At 36.9% G+C, this 15,653-nt stretch overlaps 1 protein-coding gene across 3 annotated transcripts in view; it reads left to right on the top strand.

The window, feature by feature from the left end:
* Window positions 1-13,587, top strand: part of LOC141173779 (receptor-type tyrosine-protein phosphatase beta-like) — a 224,989-nt gene extending 211,402 nt beyond the window's left edge. For all 3 annotated transcript variants that reach the window (XM_073658196.1, XM_073658194.1, XM_073658195.1), the window contains 5 exons: window positions 1,723-1,857; window positions 2,254-2,373; window positions 4,511-4,674; window positions 8,912-9,047; window positions 11,965-13,587. In XM_073658196.1, the coding sequence (XP_073514297.1) occupies window positions 1,723-1,857; window positions 2,254-2,373; window positions 4,511-4,674; window positions 8,912-9,047; window positions 11,965-12,096 (687 nt within the window). In that variant the 3' untranslated portion in view covers window positions 12,097-13,587. The remainder of the gene's footprint in view (window positions 1-1,722; window positions 1,858-2,253; window positions 2,374-4,510; window positions 4,675-8,911; window positions 9,048-11,964) is intronic.
* Window positions 13,588-15,653: the final 2,066 nt, after the last annotated feature.

Genomic DNA, 15,653 nt, shown 5'->3' with positions numbered 1-15,653 from the left:
GACAGGTTAAATCTCTGAGACAGCTTTTTGTATCCTTCCCCTGAACAACTATGTTGAATAATCTTTGTTTTCAGATCATTTGACAGTTGTTTTGAGAAGCCCATGATGCCACTCTTCAGAGGAGATTCAAACAGGAGAACAACTTGCAAGTGGCCACTTTAAGTAGCTTTTCTCATGATTGCATACACCTGGCTATGAAGTTCAAAGCTCAATGAGGTTACAAAACCAAAAAAAGTGCTTTAGTAAGTCAGTAAAAAGTAGGTAGGAGTATTTAAAACAAGAAAATGATAAGGGTGCCCATACTTATGCACCTGACAAATTTTGTTTGAATGCAGATTGCACATTTTCTGTTAGTACAATAAACCTCATTTCAAGGCAGAAACATTACTGTGTCCAACAGTTATTACATATATCAAACTGAAATAGCTGTTGCAAAAACACCAATTTTTATAAAACATTAAGCTTAAGATTAATAGGGGTGCCCAAACTTTTTCATATAACTGTATAGTCTGGTATACCTACACTAACTAGAAACAAGCAAATCTCTCCCTAGCTCTGCCTGATTCCGGAGTGACTGTGACGAGCATGGCGGCGCCAGGTCTGATATAGACCTGATGACGCTGTGCGGCCAGCCAACCACTGTAATGCCACAACCAACATGGCTGCGGCATTACAGTGTATGGCAGACTATTCCTGCATGTTCATTGGCTCTGTAAAAAGCGCCAAACATGCAGGGAGGAGACCCGAGCTCCCACCGAGCAACGCCAGAAATACTCGCCAAGCATCTCGAGCTGTGAGATGCTCGGGCGAACACCGAGCAGTAGCGAGCATGCTCGATCATCACTAGTAATAATCAGTCCCCGGCAGTTTGATTGACAGGTTGCTCTGCGAAAATACACGCTGCACATATACTCTGCTGAGCATTATGTCAAAGTACTGAGGAATGGTTACAGCCGCCGCTCATTGTATCCACTCCATGCATGTTACTATAACTGAAAGCCAGAGTGGAGGATATAAGTTAATTTCCTACCCGTAGCCATACTTTAAATTAGGCGGACGGGTAGCATTTTAATGCATCCTTCCTGCAGATTAACCCTATATGCAAACAGCATTTTTGCACTTGACAGTTTTCCTTTAAATCTGCAGTGCTGGCCAATCTACACTGTTGATATTTTTTGCACAATCTGCTTGAGATTTCTTAAATTCTCAAGCACATTGTAATTTATAGTAGATTTTCACTGTTTTTTCACAGTGTGGAAACATACCCTTGTCAGTAACATACTCTGACCGGCTATGGCTTCTGTCTAGGACGATTCTGTCTGGATGGAAAGCTAGGACACGGCAGATTTTGCTTTTCAGGGCAAAATCACTATTGAAAGCAATTTTGAAAAAAAAATTCAAGTGCGGACTCCTCTTATGCAACAGTCCAGAGAGCCATGTGTCCTCCAACATCAGGGTCTGACCTCACAAATGCTCTGCTGGATGAAGGGGCAAAAATTGCCTCAGACGCTTGCAAAATCTTGTAGAAAGAGAAGAGAGGGGGCCGTTATCTCTGCAGAGAGGCCTACTCCATATTAATATCTATGGATGTAGACTGGGAGGTCAGAAAAGGTCCTGTAGTTGGGATGTGGAGGGGGCACATACTTTTCTCCATATAGTGTAGATCTATACATCATAATAAGACATAAACAGTATATATTGTTCTCCTTGTCTCTTTTGCAGGGTTACAATTCTCCAAAAGAGTTTATTGCAGCACAGGGTCCTCTACCAAGGACTGTCAATGATTTCTGGCGTATGATTTGGGAAAAGGATGTTAAGGCCGTAATTATGCTCACCAAATGTGTTGAACTCGGAAAGGTAAAACAATTAAGTTAAAGCTTATGTACATCACTTGTTTGTTTTTTTTATTTTTTTTAATGACTGGAATATTTTAATTATATATGAGCAGCTGTATTAGGGACTTAACAAAGGTCATCAAATGATATGATCTTCTTTTGTCTACAGTTTTTGAAATGTATCTACAATGAATTACATGAAATCATACATAAGTGCAGTTTTGCAAATATTTCTCGGTCCGATCTTAGTTGCTTAGTTAGAGGCTGCGAGAATGATCTATACTATTGATCCATAAAGTAGATGCATATGCTACGTGTTGCCATTATGTCTCAGATAGGCAGCGCTGTGATACATGTTGGTACTTTATAAGCAACAGAGGACTAAAAGATAACTCTATTGTATCTTATAATATTTTAGGTTAAATGTGAAGAATATTGGCCCCAGAGAAGTGCAAGGATTTATGGTAACCTTTCTATATCCATGAACGATGAAAATGTTCTACAGGACTGGACCACCAGAGATTTTATATTAGTGGATGTGAGTACCAGACTTTTATTGCTTCATGTCCCAATGCAGAAGAACAGTTTTAAAAGGTATAATTGCTGGGAATCCTACCTATTACAAAAAATGGATTATCTAGAAGGCTAACAGATATAACCAAGTACTTCACTCTGGTGGGACTCCCCAAGATCATATCACATATCATGATGCCCCTCAAGCAATGTGATAAGGCAGAATCAAAGTGACTAACAATGGGACTGAATGAGGAAGCGCTAAGTCTTTGGGTCACATGACTCAGTTACACGTTACCGCGTGTCTGTGACACTGAAAAAGTCAATGTTCAGCGCATCTGTTACCATTTCTGTAGTGTCTCAGACACCATAATATTATTATTATTTATTTATTTTTAGTGCATCATTGATTCCATGGTGTTGTGCATGACAAGGGGTTACAAATACAAATATTGGAGGTTACGTGTTGTAAGATACCGGGAGATTAGTTCAGAGATATACGGAAGAGAAAGTTTATGGATAGCTTTGCCGGTCAATGTTAGTAATTTGAATGGATACATTGGGGAATTGGGAGCCAATGAAGGGATTTGCAGAGGGGAGTAGAGGAGTAGCATGAAGAAAGGTGAATTAGTCGGGCAGCAGAGTTAAGGACAGATTGAAGAGGTGCGAGCATGTTAGCTGGGAGGCCACAGAGGAGGATATTGTAGTAGGACGATAGCTGGACGTAGAGGTCGGATCTAGGGATGTCTTCAGGATAGGTGTGACCGCGGCATGCTTGAAAGCAGAGGGGAAGGTACCAAAATTTAGCGATAGGTTGAAGAGGTGGATTAGGGCCGAGATAAGCCTGGTGGTGAGGTTTGCGGGGAGGTGAGATGGGATGGAGTCGAGTGCAGTGAGATGTGATTTTGAGCGGAGATGAGTAAGTTCTCCTTCAGTGATGGTGGGGAGTAAGGTTATGGGGGGCAGTGGTCTTTTATATGTAGGGGTTGTGGAGCGTGGGCAGTAAAGATTTGCCTTGTTTGGTCGATCTTATTTTTGAAATGTGCGGCAAAGTCTTCTGCAGAGATGAGTGGGGATGGAGGGGGCAGAGGAGGTTGGAGGAGTGAGTTAAAGGTGTTGAATAGATGTTTGGGGTTGTAGGATAAAGAAGATACAGTGGTGGTGAGATAGTCTTGTTTAGCAGAGGTGAGAGCCAACTTGAATGTGAAGGTTCCTTGTTTGAATGTGGCAATGTCTTCCTGTGAGTACGTTTTCTTCCAGCGCCAGTACCTGATGACCCAGTATAGAATGCGAAACACGTTGGTGGTGCGCTAAAGGGATTTCTTGTTCATTTTCATATGGTCTGCACTCGCCTAACAATGTTTGCAGGATTTGCAAACAATTTACAGCAAATAAACCACTATATAATAATGAAAACAATTCTGAATAGAGAATTATACGGACATTTATTTTTAATCATTATTAATTGACCCACCTATATTTTAAAGGGTTCTTACCAAAAAGAAAAGTTATCCCGTTTCAATATTGATTGCTTGAGGTCCATTCCTGACAATGAAGCACTGTTCTCAGGATCGCTGGGGGGGTGTCCCAGCTGTCAGAACTACAGAAATCAGTCAGTTATCCCAAATCCATTACTTTTTATCCCTTTAAGAGGTGTAAATAATAGTTAAGTAACAAAGGTTTACTGATGCATTACCTATACAATCCAACAAAGCAGGCAGAAGACTTTCTGACAACTAGTTCTTTGCTGCGTTTTCTAAAGTCACAATCATCGCCGCAATGTGCTTTGATGACATATGCGCTATATAAATGTATATTCACAGGTATGGCTTCTGAGAAAATGGTAATTTAATTGTCACGGACAGATGGCTGAAGAATGTTTTCAAAGCGCTTTATTCTTGACAAGCTGCATATATTATCATTACTTTTGTTTCCTCTCGGGAACCGATTTATATAACAAAATAAGGCCGGAAAAAAATTATATCAGACCATGTATGTGATGATACAGTCACGAAACCAAGGTTTTGAAAAATTATTGCAAAAATAAACCTATTGCATGAGAGCAATGGCTTGAAGTTGATTGACTATCTGGAACCTTTCCCCATGCACCACTGCATATTTACTATTTCAAACGTTTTTTCTTTTCTTTTTTTTGTTTTTAGATGCAGACCAGACAGAGTAAAGCAGTCCGGCATTTCCATTTTACAGCTTGGCCAGACCACGGCGTTCCAAAAGCAACCAATGTTCTGATAGAATTTAGAAATTTAGTCCGTGAATACGTGACAAATGACGACTCAGTGCGTTCACCTATGGTGGTTCACTGCAGGTATGTGCATGGCTTGGATAATGAGGGATCGTCAAATTAACATATAGTACAGACCAAAAGTTTGGACACATCTTCTCATTTAAAGATTTTTCTTTATTTTCTTGACTATGAAAATTGTACATTCACACTGAAGGCATCAAAACTATGAATTAACACATGTGGAATTATATAATTAACAAAAAGGTGTGAAACAACTGAAAATATGTCTTATATTCTAGGTTCTTCAAAGTAGCCACCTTTTGCTTTGATGACTGCTTTGCACACTCTTGGCATTCTCTTGATGAGCTTCAAGAGGTAGTCACCAGAAATGGTCTTCACTTCACAGGAGTACCCTGTCAGGTTTAATAAGTGGGATTTCTTGCCTTATAAATGGGGTTGGGACCATCAGTTGTGTTGTGCAGAAGTCAGGTGGATACACAGCTGATAGTCCCACTGAATAGACTGTTAGAATTTGTATTATGGCAAGACAAAAGCAGCTAAGTAAAGAAAAACGAGTGGACATCATTACTTTAAGAAATGAAGGTCAGTCAGTCCGAAAAATTGGGCAAACTTTGAAAGTGTCCCCAAGTGCAGTTGCAAAAACCATCAAGCGCTACAAAGAAACTGGCTCACATGAGGATCGCCCCAGGAAAGGAAGACCAAGAGTCACCTCTGCTTCTGAGGATAAGTTTATCCGAGTCACCAGCCTCAGAAATCGCCGGTTAACAGCAGCTCAGATTACAGACCAGGTCAATGCCACACAGAGTTCTAGCAGCAGACACATCTCTACAACAACTGTTAAGAGGAGACTTTGTGCAGCAGGCCTTCATGGTAAAATAGCTGCTAGGAAACCACTGCTAAGGACATGCAACAAGCAGTAGAGACTTGTTTGGGCTAAAGAACACAAGGAATGGACATTAGACCAGTGGAAATCTGTGCTTTGGTCTGATGAGTCCAAATTTGAGATCTTTGGTTACAACCACCGTGTCTTTGTGCGACGCAGAAAAGGTGAACGGATGGACTCTACATGCCTGGTTCCCACCGTGAAGCATGGAGGAGGAGGTGTGATGGTGTGGGGGGGCTTTACTGGTGACACTGTTGGGGATTTATTCAAAATTGAAGGCATACTGAACCAGCATGGCTACCACAGCATCTTGCTGCAGCATGCTATTCCATCCGGTTTGCGTTTAGTTGGACCATCATTTATTTTTCAACAGGACAATGACCCCAAACACACTTCCAGGCTGTGTAAGGGCTATTTGACCAAGAAGGAGAGTGATGGGGTGCTACGCTATATGACCTGGCCTCCACAGTCACCAGACCTGAACCCAATCGAGATGGTTTGAGGTGAGCTGGACCGCAGAGTGAAGGCAAAAGGGCCAACAAGTGCTAAGCATCTCTGGGAACTCCTTCAAGATTGTTGGAAGACCATTTCCGGTGACTACCTCTTGAAGCTCATCAAGAGAATGCCAAGAGTGTGCAAAGGAGTCATCAAAGCAAAAGGTGGCTACTTTGAAGAACCTAGAATATAAGACATATTTTCAGTAGTTTCACACTTTTTTGATAAGTATATAATTCCACATGTGTTAATTCATAGTTTTGATGCCTTCAGTGTGAATGTACAATTTTCATAGTCAAGAAAATACAGAAAAATCTTTAAATGAGAAGGTGTGTCCAAACTTTTGATATGTACTGTATGAGGGGGACCATATAAACTAGTCCAAGTGAAGACAGCTGGAGTTTGTTTGCTGAGGGAATGACCACTGTTATTGCACTTGGCTAAATGCTATGAGAAGAAGGAACCAAAATTGCTGGACAAATCATCGACAATCTTAAATAAGCAGATGATACAACATTGATAGCGACAAGCATAGATGTAATGAAAAACTTATTATAGAGTGTCAAGATGGAAAGCTCGAACACTCGTACTCAACACAAAAAAGACAAAGATATTCACTACTGCCTGGTACGACCGGGAAATATGTGAGATAAACGGCGACTAACTGGAAATTGTAAAGGACTTCAACCTACTCGGATCGATGATAACTCAAGATGGAGCAATGACACCGGAAGTCAATAGGAGAATAGCGATGGGCAAATCAAAAGTGAAGTCACTGGACAAAGTCTTCAAATTGAGGACCATTTCACATGCGACGAAGACATGGCTCATACTTAGTCTGGTCTTTTCTGTGGTAACATACGGATGTGAAACCTGGACGATAAAGAAACAAGACAGAAGAAGAATTAACGCCTTCGAAATGTGGTGCTGGAGAAGGATGTTATCAATCCCATGGATGGCAAGAAAAACAAATCAATTTTGGAACAAATCAAGCCAGACATGTCACTGGAAGCAAGGACCACCATGCTACGACTTACCTATTTTGGACACATCATACGAAAAGAGCAATCACTGGAGAAGGACATCATGGGCGGAAGAAAAGAAGGAACAAGGCAAAGAGGAAGACCAGCAACCCAATGGCTTGATACTATCAAGATAACAGCGTAGAAGACCCTGGTGGATCTATCTAGGCTTGCGCAAGATCTATCTTCCTATTGAGTTTTCATCCTTCAAGTTGCCATGGCTCGAGATCGAGCAGAAGGCCGTTAAATAATAATAGTTGCTATCACTCTCCTCCGAATTAGTATTATTTGGGATTTGTATGGTGGCGTTATTTGGGCACTGTACAGAAGGGACTGTTGGGATGGTGTTTGATGCTCTTATTTCAGCATATAAAAGAAAAAACAGCGTCCAATCCAGGGTGTTCAAGATATCAAAATTGTAGTTTATTCCGCCAGATTACAACGTTTCGACCGTTCGCCGGTCTTTATCAAGTATGGTCTTTATCAAGTATTTCAGCAGTCTGTGGAGGATTTACTGTTGTGATTGTCCTTCTATTTCCAATTTTTAATACATTATGGCTGTATGTTTTCCCTGCTACCAGTAGACTGTTTTTTTCTCATCTAGTGTCACTTCCACACAAATAACACAAGTTGTTTTGTCCATGGGCGTCCAAAGATTTGGATTGCTCACAATTACTTCCGAATCCATTAACTTTGGGCCATTAACTTATTTTGGATTTCATTTCTTTCACAGCGTGCAGTATAAATGACATGATGTTTTTGTTCTGCACATCAGTATTAATATTTATATAGTTTCTATATTTTACTACTTTTGCACAATATAAATCCTTTTCAAAATGTTTTTGGAACATAGTGTAAAACTTTTTTGTTTCCATATATTTTATGGGTTTTTTTGTTTTGTTTTGTTGTTTTTTTGCTGGACAGGCAGTAGATGTTATTTTGGAGTACATATACATTTTGATCACTTTTTATTTCTATCTTTTTTTTTTTTTTCCTTCAGGCTGGTGGTACAAAAACATTGGCATTGTCTTTAACTAACTGTGCCAGATAAAGATAGTTTTATATCATGGGTTCTTAAGATTCCTGGTCTAAAATTGCGTGCTTTATTATTTTGTGACACAATAAAGCATTTAGTATTGGGGGGAAAGATCATTTTTAATATTTTTACATTTAATTTTACTTGTTAATTTTTTAAATTCACTAGGAGACTGAACTCTGTAGTCAATTGATTGCTGGTATCATTTATTGCAATACTTATATATTGGCATGGCTTACAAGGAGTACAGAGATGGCCAGTCTGAGGAACTTCATTAGGCCCTTGTATAATATTAAAACCCTCTGGTACCCTATAATCATCACCTTTAAAATTCTCTCTGATCTTTACTTTGCATTCATGTACTAACTAAATGCTAAAGAACTGTCACACTGATGTGCCTAAATCTGTGAAAAATGAACTTTCCTGTATCTTCTGACATGTGAAAAAGATACTATTAGTGCCAAAACAAAAGGCATGCGGCTTCTTTGTGAGCACTTCTGCCCCATATATTCTGATATTCTGAACATTTGCTATGCAGTCCATATTTCTGATGAAGGCCTTAGGGGTAGGACAGAATGTCACATGTATATTTTGAATTATCTACACATTAAATAATCCTCTTTATAAACCCATATATTTATAGTGCCAAGGTTTTCTTCACCTATTGGATTACACAGTTGTATCCCACCTGTACACCCAACCTTGCAGAATGCCATGTATCTTGCGACTCCATTGATTTTTTTTTTCACCGGTGTCTCAAGTCAGATTATAATACAATATAATGTCTTTTTTGTGAAAGAGAAATCTTCATTGTGCAATTTATCTGCTGTTTATGTATGTTGTTGCTGTTTCTTTTCTTAGCGCTGGAGTGGGCAGGACGGGCACTTTGATAGCACTTGATCGTGTTATGCAACAAATTGAAGCTGAAAGCCAAATAGATGTGTATGGAGTAGTTTATGATCTCCGGATGCACCGAGGATTAATGGTCCAAACTGAAGTAAGTGGATGAAATTTCCCTGATTTCACATGCCCATGGTCTAATGATATACTGTATAATTGTATTTGTGTATCATAGTAGTAATAATCCTGATTATAGAGGTCATTAGTATAGTAGATTATTATTATTATTATTATTATTATTATAGTAGTTATATTCTTGTACATATGGGCAGTATTATAGTAGTTATATTCTTGTACATAGGAGCAGTATTATAGTAGTTATATTCTTGTACATAGGAGCAGTATTATAGTAGTTATATTCTTGTACATATGGGCAGTATTATAGTAATTATATTCTTGTACATAGGGGCAGTATTATAGTAGTTATATTCTTGTACATAGGAGCAGTATTATAGTAGTTATATTCTTGTACATATGGGCAGTATTATAGTAATTATATTCTTGTACATAGGGGGCAGTATTATAGTAGTTATATTCTTGTATATAGGGGGCAGTATTATAGTAGTTATATTCTTGTACATAGGAGCAGTATTATAGTAGTTATATTCTTGTACATATGGGCAGTATTATAGTAATTATATTCTTGTACATAGGGGGCAGTATTATAGTAGTTATATTCTTGTATATAGGGGGCAGTATTATAGTAATTATATTCTTGTACATAGGGGCAGTATTATAGTAGTTATATTCTTGTACATAGGGGACAGTATTATAGTAGTTATATTCTTGTACATAGGAGCAGTATTATAGTAGTTATATTCTTGTATATAGGAGCAGTATTACAGTCGTTATATTCTTGTACATAGGAGCAGTATTATAGTAGTTATATTCTTGTACATAGAAGCAGTATTATAGTAGTTATATTCTTGCACATAGGAGCAGTATTATAGTAGTTATATTCTTGTATATAGGAGCAGTATTACAGTCGTTATATTCTTGTACATAGGGAGCAGTATTATAGTAGTTATATTCTTGTACATAGGAGCAGTATTATAGTAGTTATATTCTTGTACATAGGAGCAGTATTATAGTAGTTATATTCTTGTACATAGGAGCAGTATTATAGTAGTTATATTCTTGTAGATAGGAGCAGTATTATAGTAGTTATATTCTTGTAGATAGGAGCAGTATTATTGTAGTTATATTCTTATACATAGAAGCAGTATTATAGTAGTTATATTCTTGTACATAGGGGGCAGTATTATAGTAGTTATATTCTTGTATACAGGGGACAGTATTATAGTAGTTATATTCTTGCATATAGGAGCAGTATTACAGTCGTTATATTCTTGTATATAGGGAGCGGTATTATAGTAGTTATATTCTTGTACATAGGGGGCAGTATTATAGTAGTTATATTCTTGTACATAGGAGCAGTATTATAGTAGTTATATTCTTGTATATAGGAGCAGTATTACAGTCGTTATATTCTTGTATATAGGGAGCGGTATTATAGTAGTTATATTCTTGTACATAGGGGGCTGTATTATAGTAGTTATATTCTTGTACATAGTAGCAGTATTATAGTAGTTATATTCTTGTATATAGGAGCAGTATTACAGTCGTTATATTCTTGTACATAGGGAGCAGTATTATATTAGTTATATTCTTGTACATAGGAGCAGTATTATAGTAGTTATATTCTTGTACATATGAGCAGAATTATAGTAGTTATATTCTTGTACATAGGGGGCAGTATTATAGTAGTTATACTCTTGTACATAGGAGCAGTATTATAGTAGTTATATTCTTGTACATAGGAGCAGTATTATAGTAGTTATATTCTTGTACATAGGAGCAGTATTATAGTAGTTATATTCTTGTATACAGGGGACAGTATTATAGTAGTTATATTCTTGTACATAGGAGCAGTATTATAGTAGTTATATTCTTGTATATAGGGAGCGGTATTATAGTAGTTATATTCTTGTACATAGAGGCAGTATTATAGTAGTTATATTTTTATACATAGAAGCAGTATTATAGTAGTTATATTCTTGTACATAGGAGCAGTATTATAGTAGTTATATTCTTGTACATAGGGGGCAGTATTATAGTAGTTATATTCTTGTACATAGGGGGCAGTATTATAGTAGTTATATATTTAAACATGCAGTTCTATAGTAGATAAATAGTACAGTAAATGCTTGAATCCATCTTACAGTAAGTACATTTGAAATGCAGTATGGATTTAGCCTTAACGGCACCAATTTTGCAGCCGAATTTTAATAGCCCATATTTATGAATACTAACTAATCCATAGACAGTGCAAATTTAGACTAGACTGTCTTAAAATGTTCCAGATTTATCATAGTGGTTCATGTTATTTGATAAATCTGGCACATTTTTAGACTATCGAGTCTATGTTTACACAACTTATTAATTGACTTACTTTGTACCAGAAATTTCCACCTTGTCTGATAAAGAAATGTAAAGTGTCTACAACACTAAAAAATATGGTGAAAGCCATATTAGCCATTTTTTGGGGTAAAAAATCCTCAAGAATTACTGTATGTTGTATTTAACTTGATAAATCTCGCTCAATGTAAGCAAGTTTTCCAATGAGTTAAGCAAAAAGTGTTTCTTGTGAAAACTCCTTTGACTGGCAACAAGTACATCATATTACATTTAGTTTTGCTTATCAGGTTATTTACTGTAAGTATATGGCATTATGATTTGGTGAGGGGTCTGACCTAAGGGACCATCCTAAGAATGAAGGGTTTGCAATGCTGGCTCCCCTTCCCAATTCTTCCCTACACAGCGACACCTGGCCACCCAGCTCTGCAGAGGACTGCAGCACGGCTACATTTGACCTTACGTGCAGGGAAGCATTAGATTAGATGGAGTATTAGCCAGTGCTTAATCCCCTTTATTCTCAGGATCTGTAAAGTAGATTTAATCCGTCGCACCTTAAAGGTTTGTATCTAACACTTTATTATTCCTTTACATTGCAGAGCCAATACATTTTCCTAAATCAATGTGCACTGGATATTATCAAGGCTCCGAGGTTGAATGATCCAGATCTGATCTACCAAAACATGTCAGCGATCTATCAGAATTCTTCTTTTAAAAGGACAAACCTTTAATCAAGGAACTTCTCAGAAGGAAGACTCTTAGGATTTCTGGATTTACAACTATCATAGTACCAAAAAGGGAATTGCACTTTGAATTACTATTTTTTTCATGTTTTGGGCCAAAAAATACAAGAAATAATTTTTTAAAAAATACAATGTCACTGTCCATTCATGGATGTACTCTTACAATCTGCTGGATAGATATAGTACACCTTATGTTAAAATGGCAAAGATACTCTGTAACAATCCAATGGCCATTGCACTACCTAAAAATGTTATACATATTATACAGATATAACATTCCATGAAATTTTAACCAAATCAAATTTAATTTTTTATAGTAGATATTTTTAAATATTTGTGAAATATTTGCAATTTTGTGCAAAATTCTACATACTATATAAACGATGGACGTTTATTAAAGCCTGTGTGAAGGAAAATCTAGGTATCCCTTCTAGCAACCATGACAATTTTAGATGCTCCTATTGGCTAAACCTTTTTTCACTTGCACTACTGTTTTTATCAAAAATAATTAGATATTTTTTTATAAAATGTTTTTAAATGTCCTATGGAATACACATAGGGATATTATAGAAATTTTATGTTTTTTCTTTCAAGTTTCTGCGAGTCTGTCTAGTAATGAAAGGAGCCGATTTATACAAAACTTGATGACCATTATTGTACCTTTTAAAACTGTGGAAGATTTTACTCAGGGTATTTCTTGCACTGACCTTATGTAATTTATAGGATATACAAGTTTTTCATTGTTGTAAATGTGTATATAAACCAAAAATGACTTTTTTTGTACATACCAGAATGTGCCTATGGGAATCTAGCTGCAGAACTGCTGTAGTCAGGGGATAAAAAGCCTTTGGATAATATGCTGCCCTGGACATTTAACAGGACCAGTCCACTTTAGTATATAGTACTGTACTTCATGTTCCCTAAGTGATGACAGGTTTTACTTGCACATTCTTAACTATACGCTAATTATTTATTCTCTGAAAAGATGTCTACTCATTTCTACAGCTTCATAAACCTCCTTGACACAGAAACTTCTTCATCCACTGTTAGCACTTTTAAAACATTTTTCAATGCCTCCAACATAAAAAAAACACAACTTTGTAAACCGTTTTGATTAAAAAAAAATCTTTGTTTTAAGGTTTACAGATTCTATGCCGACTTACGTGTCTCCACGGTTGCAGACAACAAACTAAACAATTTTTTTCTTAGATGGACTCTTCTAACTCTCTTAGGAAGGAACACGTGAGTTCTGTAATCATGGAGATACACAATTCAGTATAAGACCTGTATTCACAAAAAGAGTGGATTATTTATATAATTTGTATTCAGAGTTGGAAAAATCATTAAAAAATTAAAAATACTGTTACAGATTTGTATAACACATATGCATCAGTTAATAAAGGGGTTGTCCACTTTAACAAAAAAAAAAAAAGAATGGCTTAGAATGAGGGGAAAAAATGCTCGTCACTTCAATCCACTGCTGCTGCTACCGTTACGACTCTGCTCAATCCCCTGTTGGTAACTACTTCCTGCTACAGCAATTACACAGGGACATATGACCACTGCAGCCAATCACTGACTGAGGCGTGTCACCACTGCAATTGATTGGCTGAGCAATCAATTTCTGGGCGTGTCAAGAAGGACAAGGAAGTGGAGACCAACGTCAAAAGGGGAGGAAAGTGATGATCAGTGAGAATTAAGTTTTCTCTCTTTTGTGTGCCTTTTAAAGAAAAAAATCAAGAAAGTGGACATCGCTTTCAAATTCACTTCATCCTGATGATAACTTTTTCTAATGTAGGTAAAACACATTAGCTTTATTATATCTGAAGGAACCTTCATTACATTACATTGCTGCTATCATTTCTATATGGTGGTGCCATAAACCAAAGCGACCTGCAGATAGTTTGACATGTTAAATAAAAATATAGTGCCTTTATAAAAAGCATTTTGTTTTCTTCCATATTCTGAATGTTACCAGAAGGAGAAGCTAGGTTGACATCAAACAACACTAACCCTCGTTTTGGTCGTCTTTTTATTGTAAAGAAGGGATTTCTATATATATATATATATATATATATATATATATATATATATATTTTTTTTAAAGAGAATATTTGAAGTAATCATATGTGATAATTATGCACAAAGGTGTCAGAAAACTTGAAAGATTTATATATTTTATGTTATTTAATATGTAAATGATCTCTCATGTGATTTTTTTTTTTAAATATCCTTTGACTTAAATGTACTTTTATTAATTTAAATGTATTGAAGGAGCCGATAATGTAAAGAATGGATAATGAGCTCCGTTGGTTTAAGGAGTCATACAGGAGTCAAATGTGAAATCTGTCATACACTGTTCTGTCTGGTGTAAACACTGTAAAGATTTACTGAACCAGCAATAAAGGTGTCCTGATCTTATGTCCTTTTTGTTTTGTTTTTTTCCTATCTCTTTTGTATAGGAACTGCTAAATCTTGAAAGAAGTATACATTTTTAGTGGAGTATCCCGAGAAGGTGCAGAGGTTACAGTCATACCCTGCGCTTGTACAACATTTGAGAAGAGCAGTATTATACAGGAGCAGTGCAGAGGTGCGATGGGGTTACATGATGATTGCACAATAGTGTAATAACTATACGGTTAGCTATAATATGTATAGATCCTGAGCCGAAAAGTCTTCACATTGTGCTCTTATTAATGTGCACACATACACTCATTCTAATCCCTGCAAAGTAAAATGTGAAAGTGGTATGCAATACAAACATATCCGACTTCCTGCTGCTTTCAAAAAACCATAACATCCATTTTTATATGTAGATGCAATCAAGAACATTTTATTATATTTGTTTCCTAAAGCAGCAACATAAATTCCACAGCTCTGTTCATAAATTTTCATTGCTCTCTTCAGTACTTCTCCCTAATGGGGCTCTATATCTAAAACCCATGCAGTTGGTAGATTACCATGAATCAAGATATTAGTGCGAACTACTGAGCCACCATAGTGCCCTTCACCAAACATACCAACATCTTTCTTCTCTGCCCTACTCCATTTTCTGTGAAAACTGAAAATGACAAGTAATGAATTAGGTTGGTTTATTAAAAAGATTCTTCATCAGATTTTTGCTATGTAATCTGAGAGCAACATGATGTAGAGGCACACACTTTAATTTCAGTGATGTATCACTTATTAGGCTATGTTTTGTAATTTAAATAAAATCAGTGTTTTATCAGCAGGAGATTATCACTACAGGACTAGGTGTCTCGTGCCTCCTGGTCCAACCACACCCCTACCACTGATTGGCTGCTTTCTGTGTACACTCTATTTTGACAGAAAGCTACCAATCAGTGGTATGGGCAGGGTTATACACAAAAAGCAGCAAATCAGTGATGTGGGCGGGGTTATACAGAATGCAGCCAATCAGTGGTGTGGGCGGGGTTATACAGGGCTCAGCATGCTAAGCTCTGCTAGATCAGCAGCAGCAGCAGAAAAAAACGGATTCTATCACAACTGCTGCACCCAGTAATCTAAGTGACACATGGCTGGAA

This window comes from Phyllobates terribilis, unplaced genomic scaffold (genome assembly GCF_046119375.1).
Source record: "Phyllobates terribilis strain yellow unplaced genomic scaffold, ASM4611937v1 Scaffold_13__5_contigs__length_258822181, whole genome shotgun sequence".
NCBI lineage: Eukaryota > Metazoa > Chordata > Amphibia > Anura > Dendrobatidae > Phyllobates > Phyllobates terribilis.
Note: the sequence above shows the minus strand (reverse complement) of the source record. Positions and strands in the feature narration are given on the sequence as shown.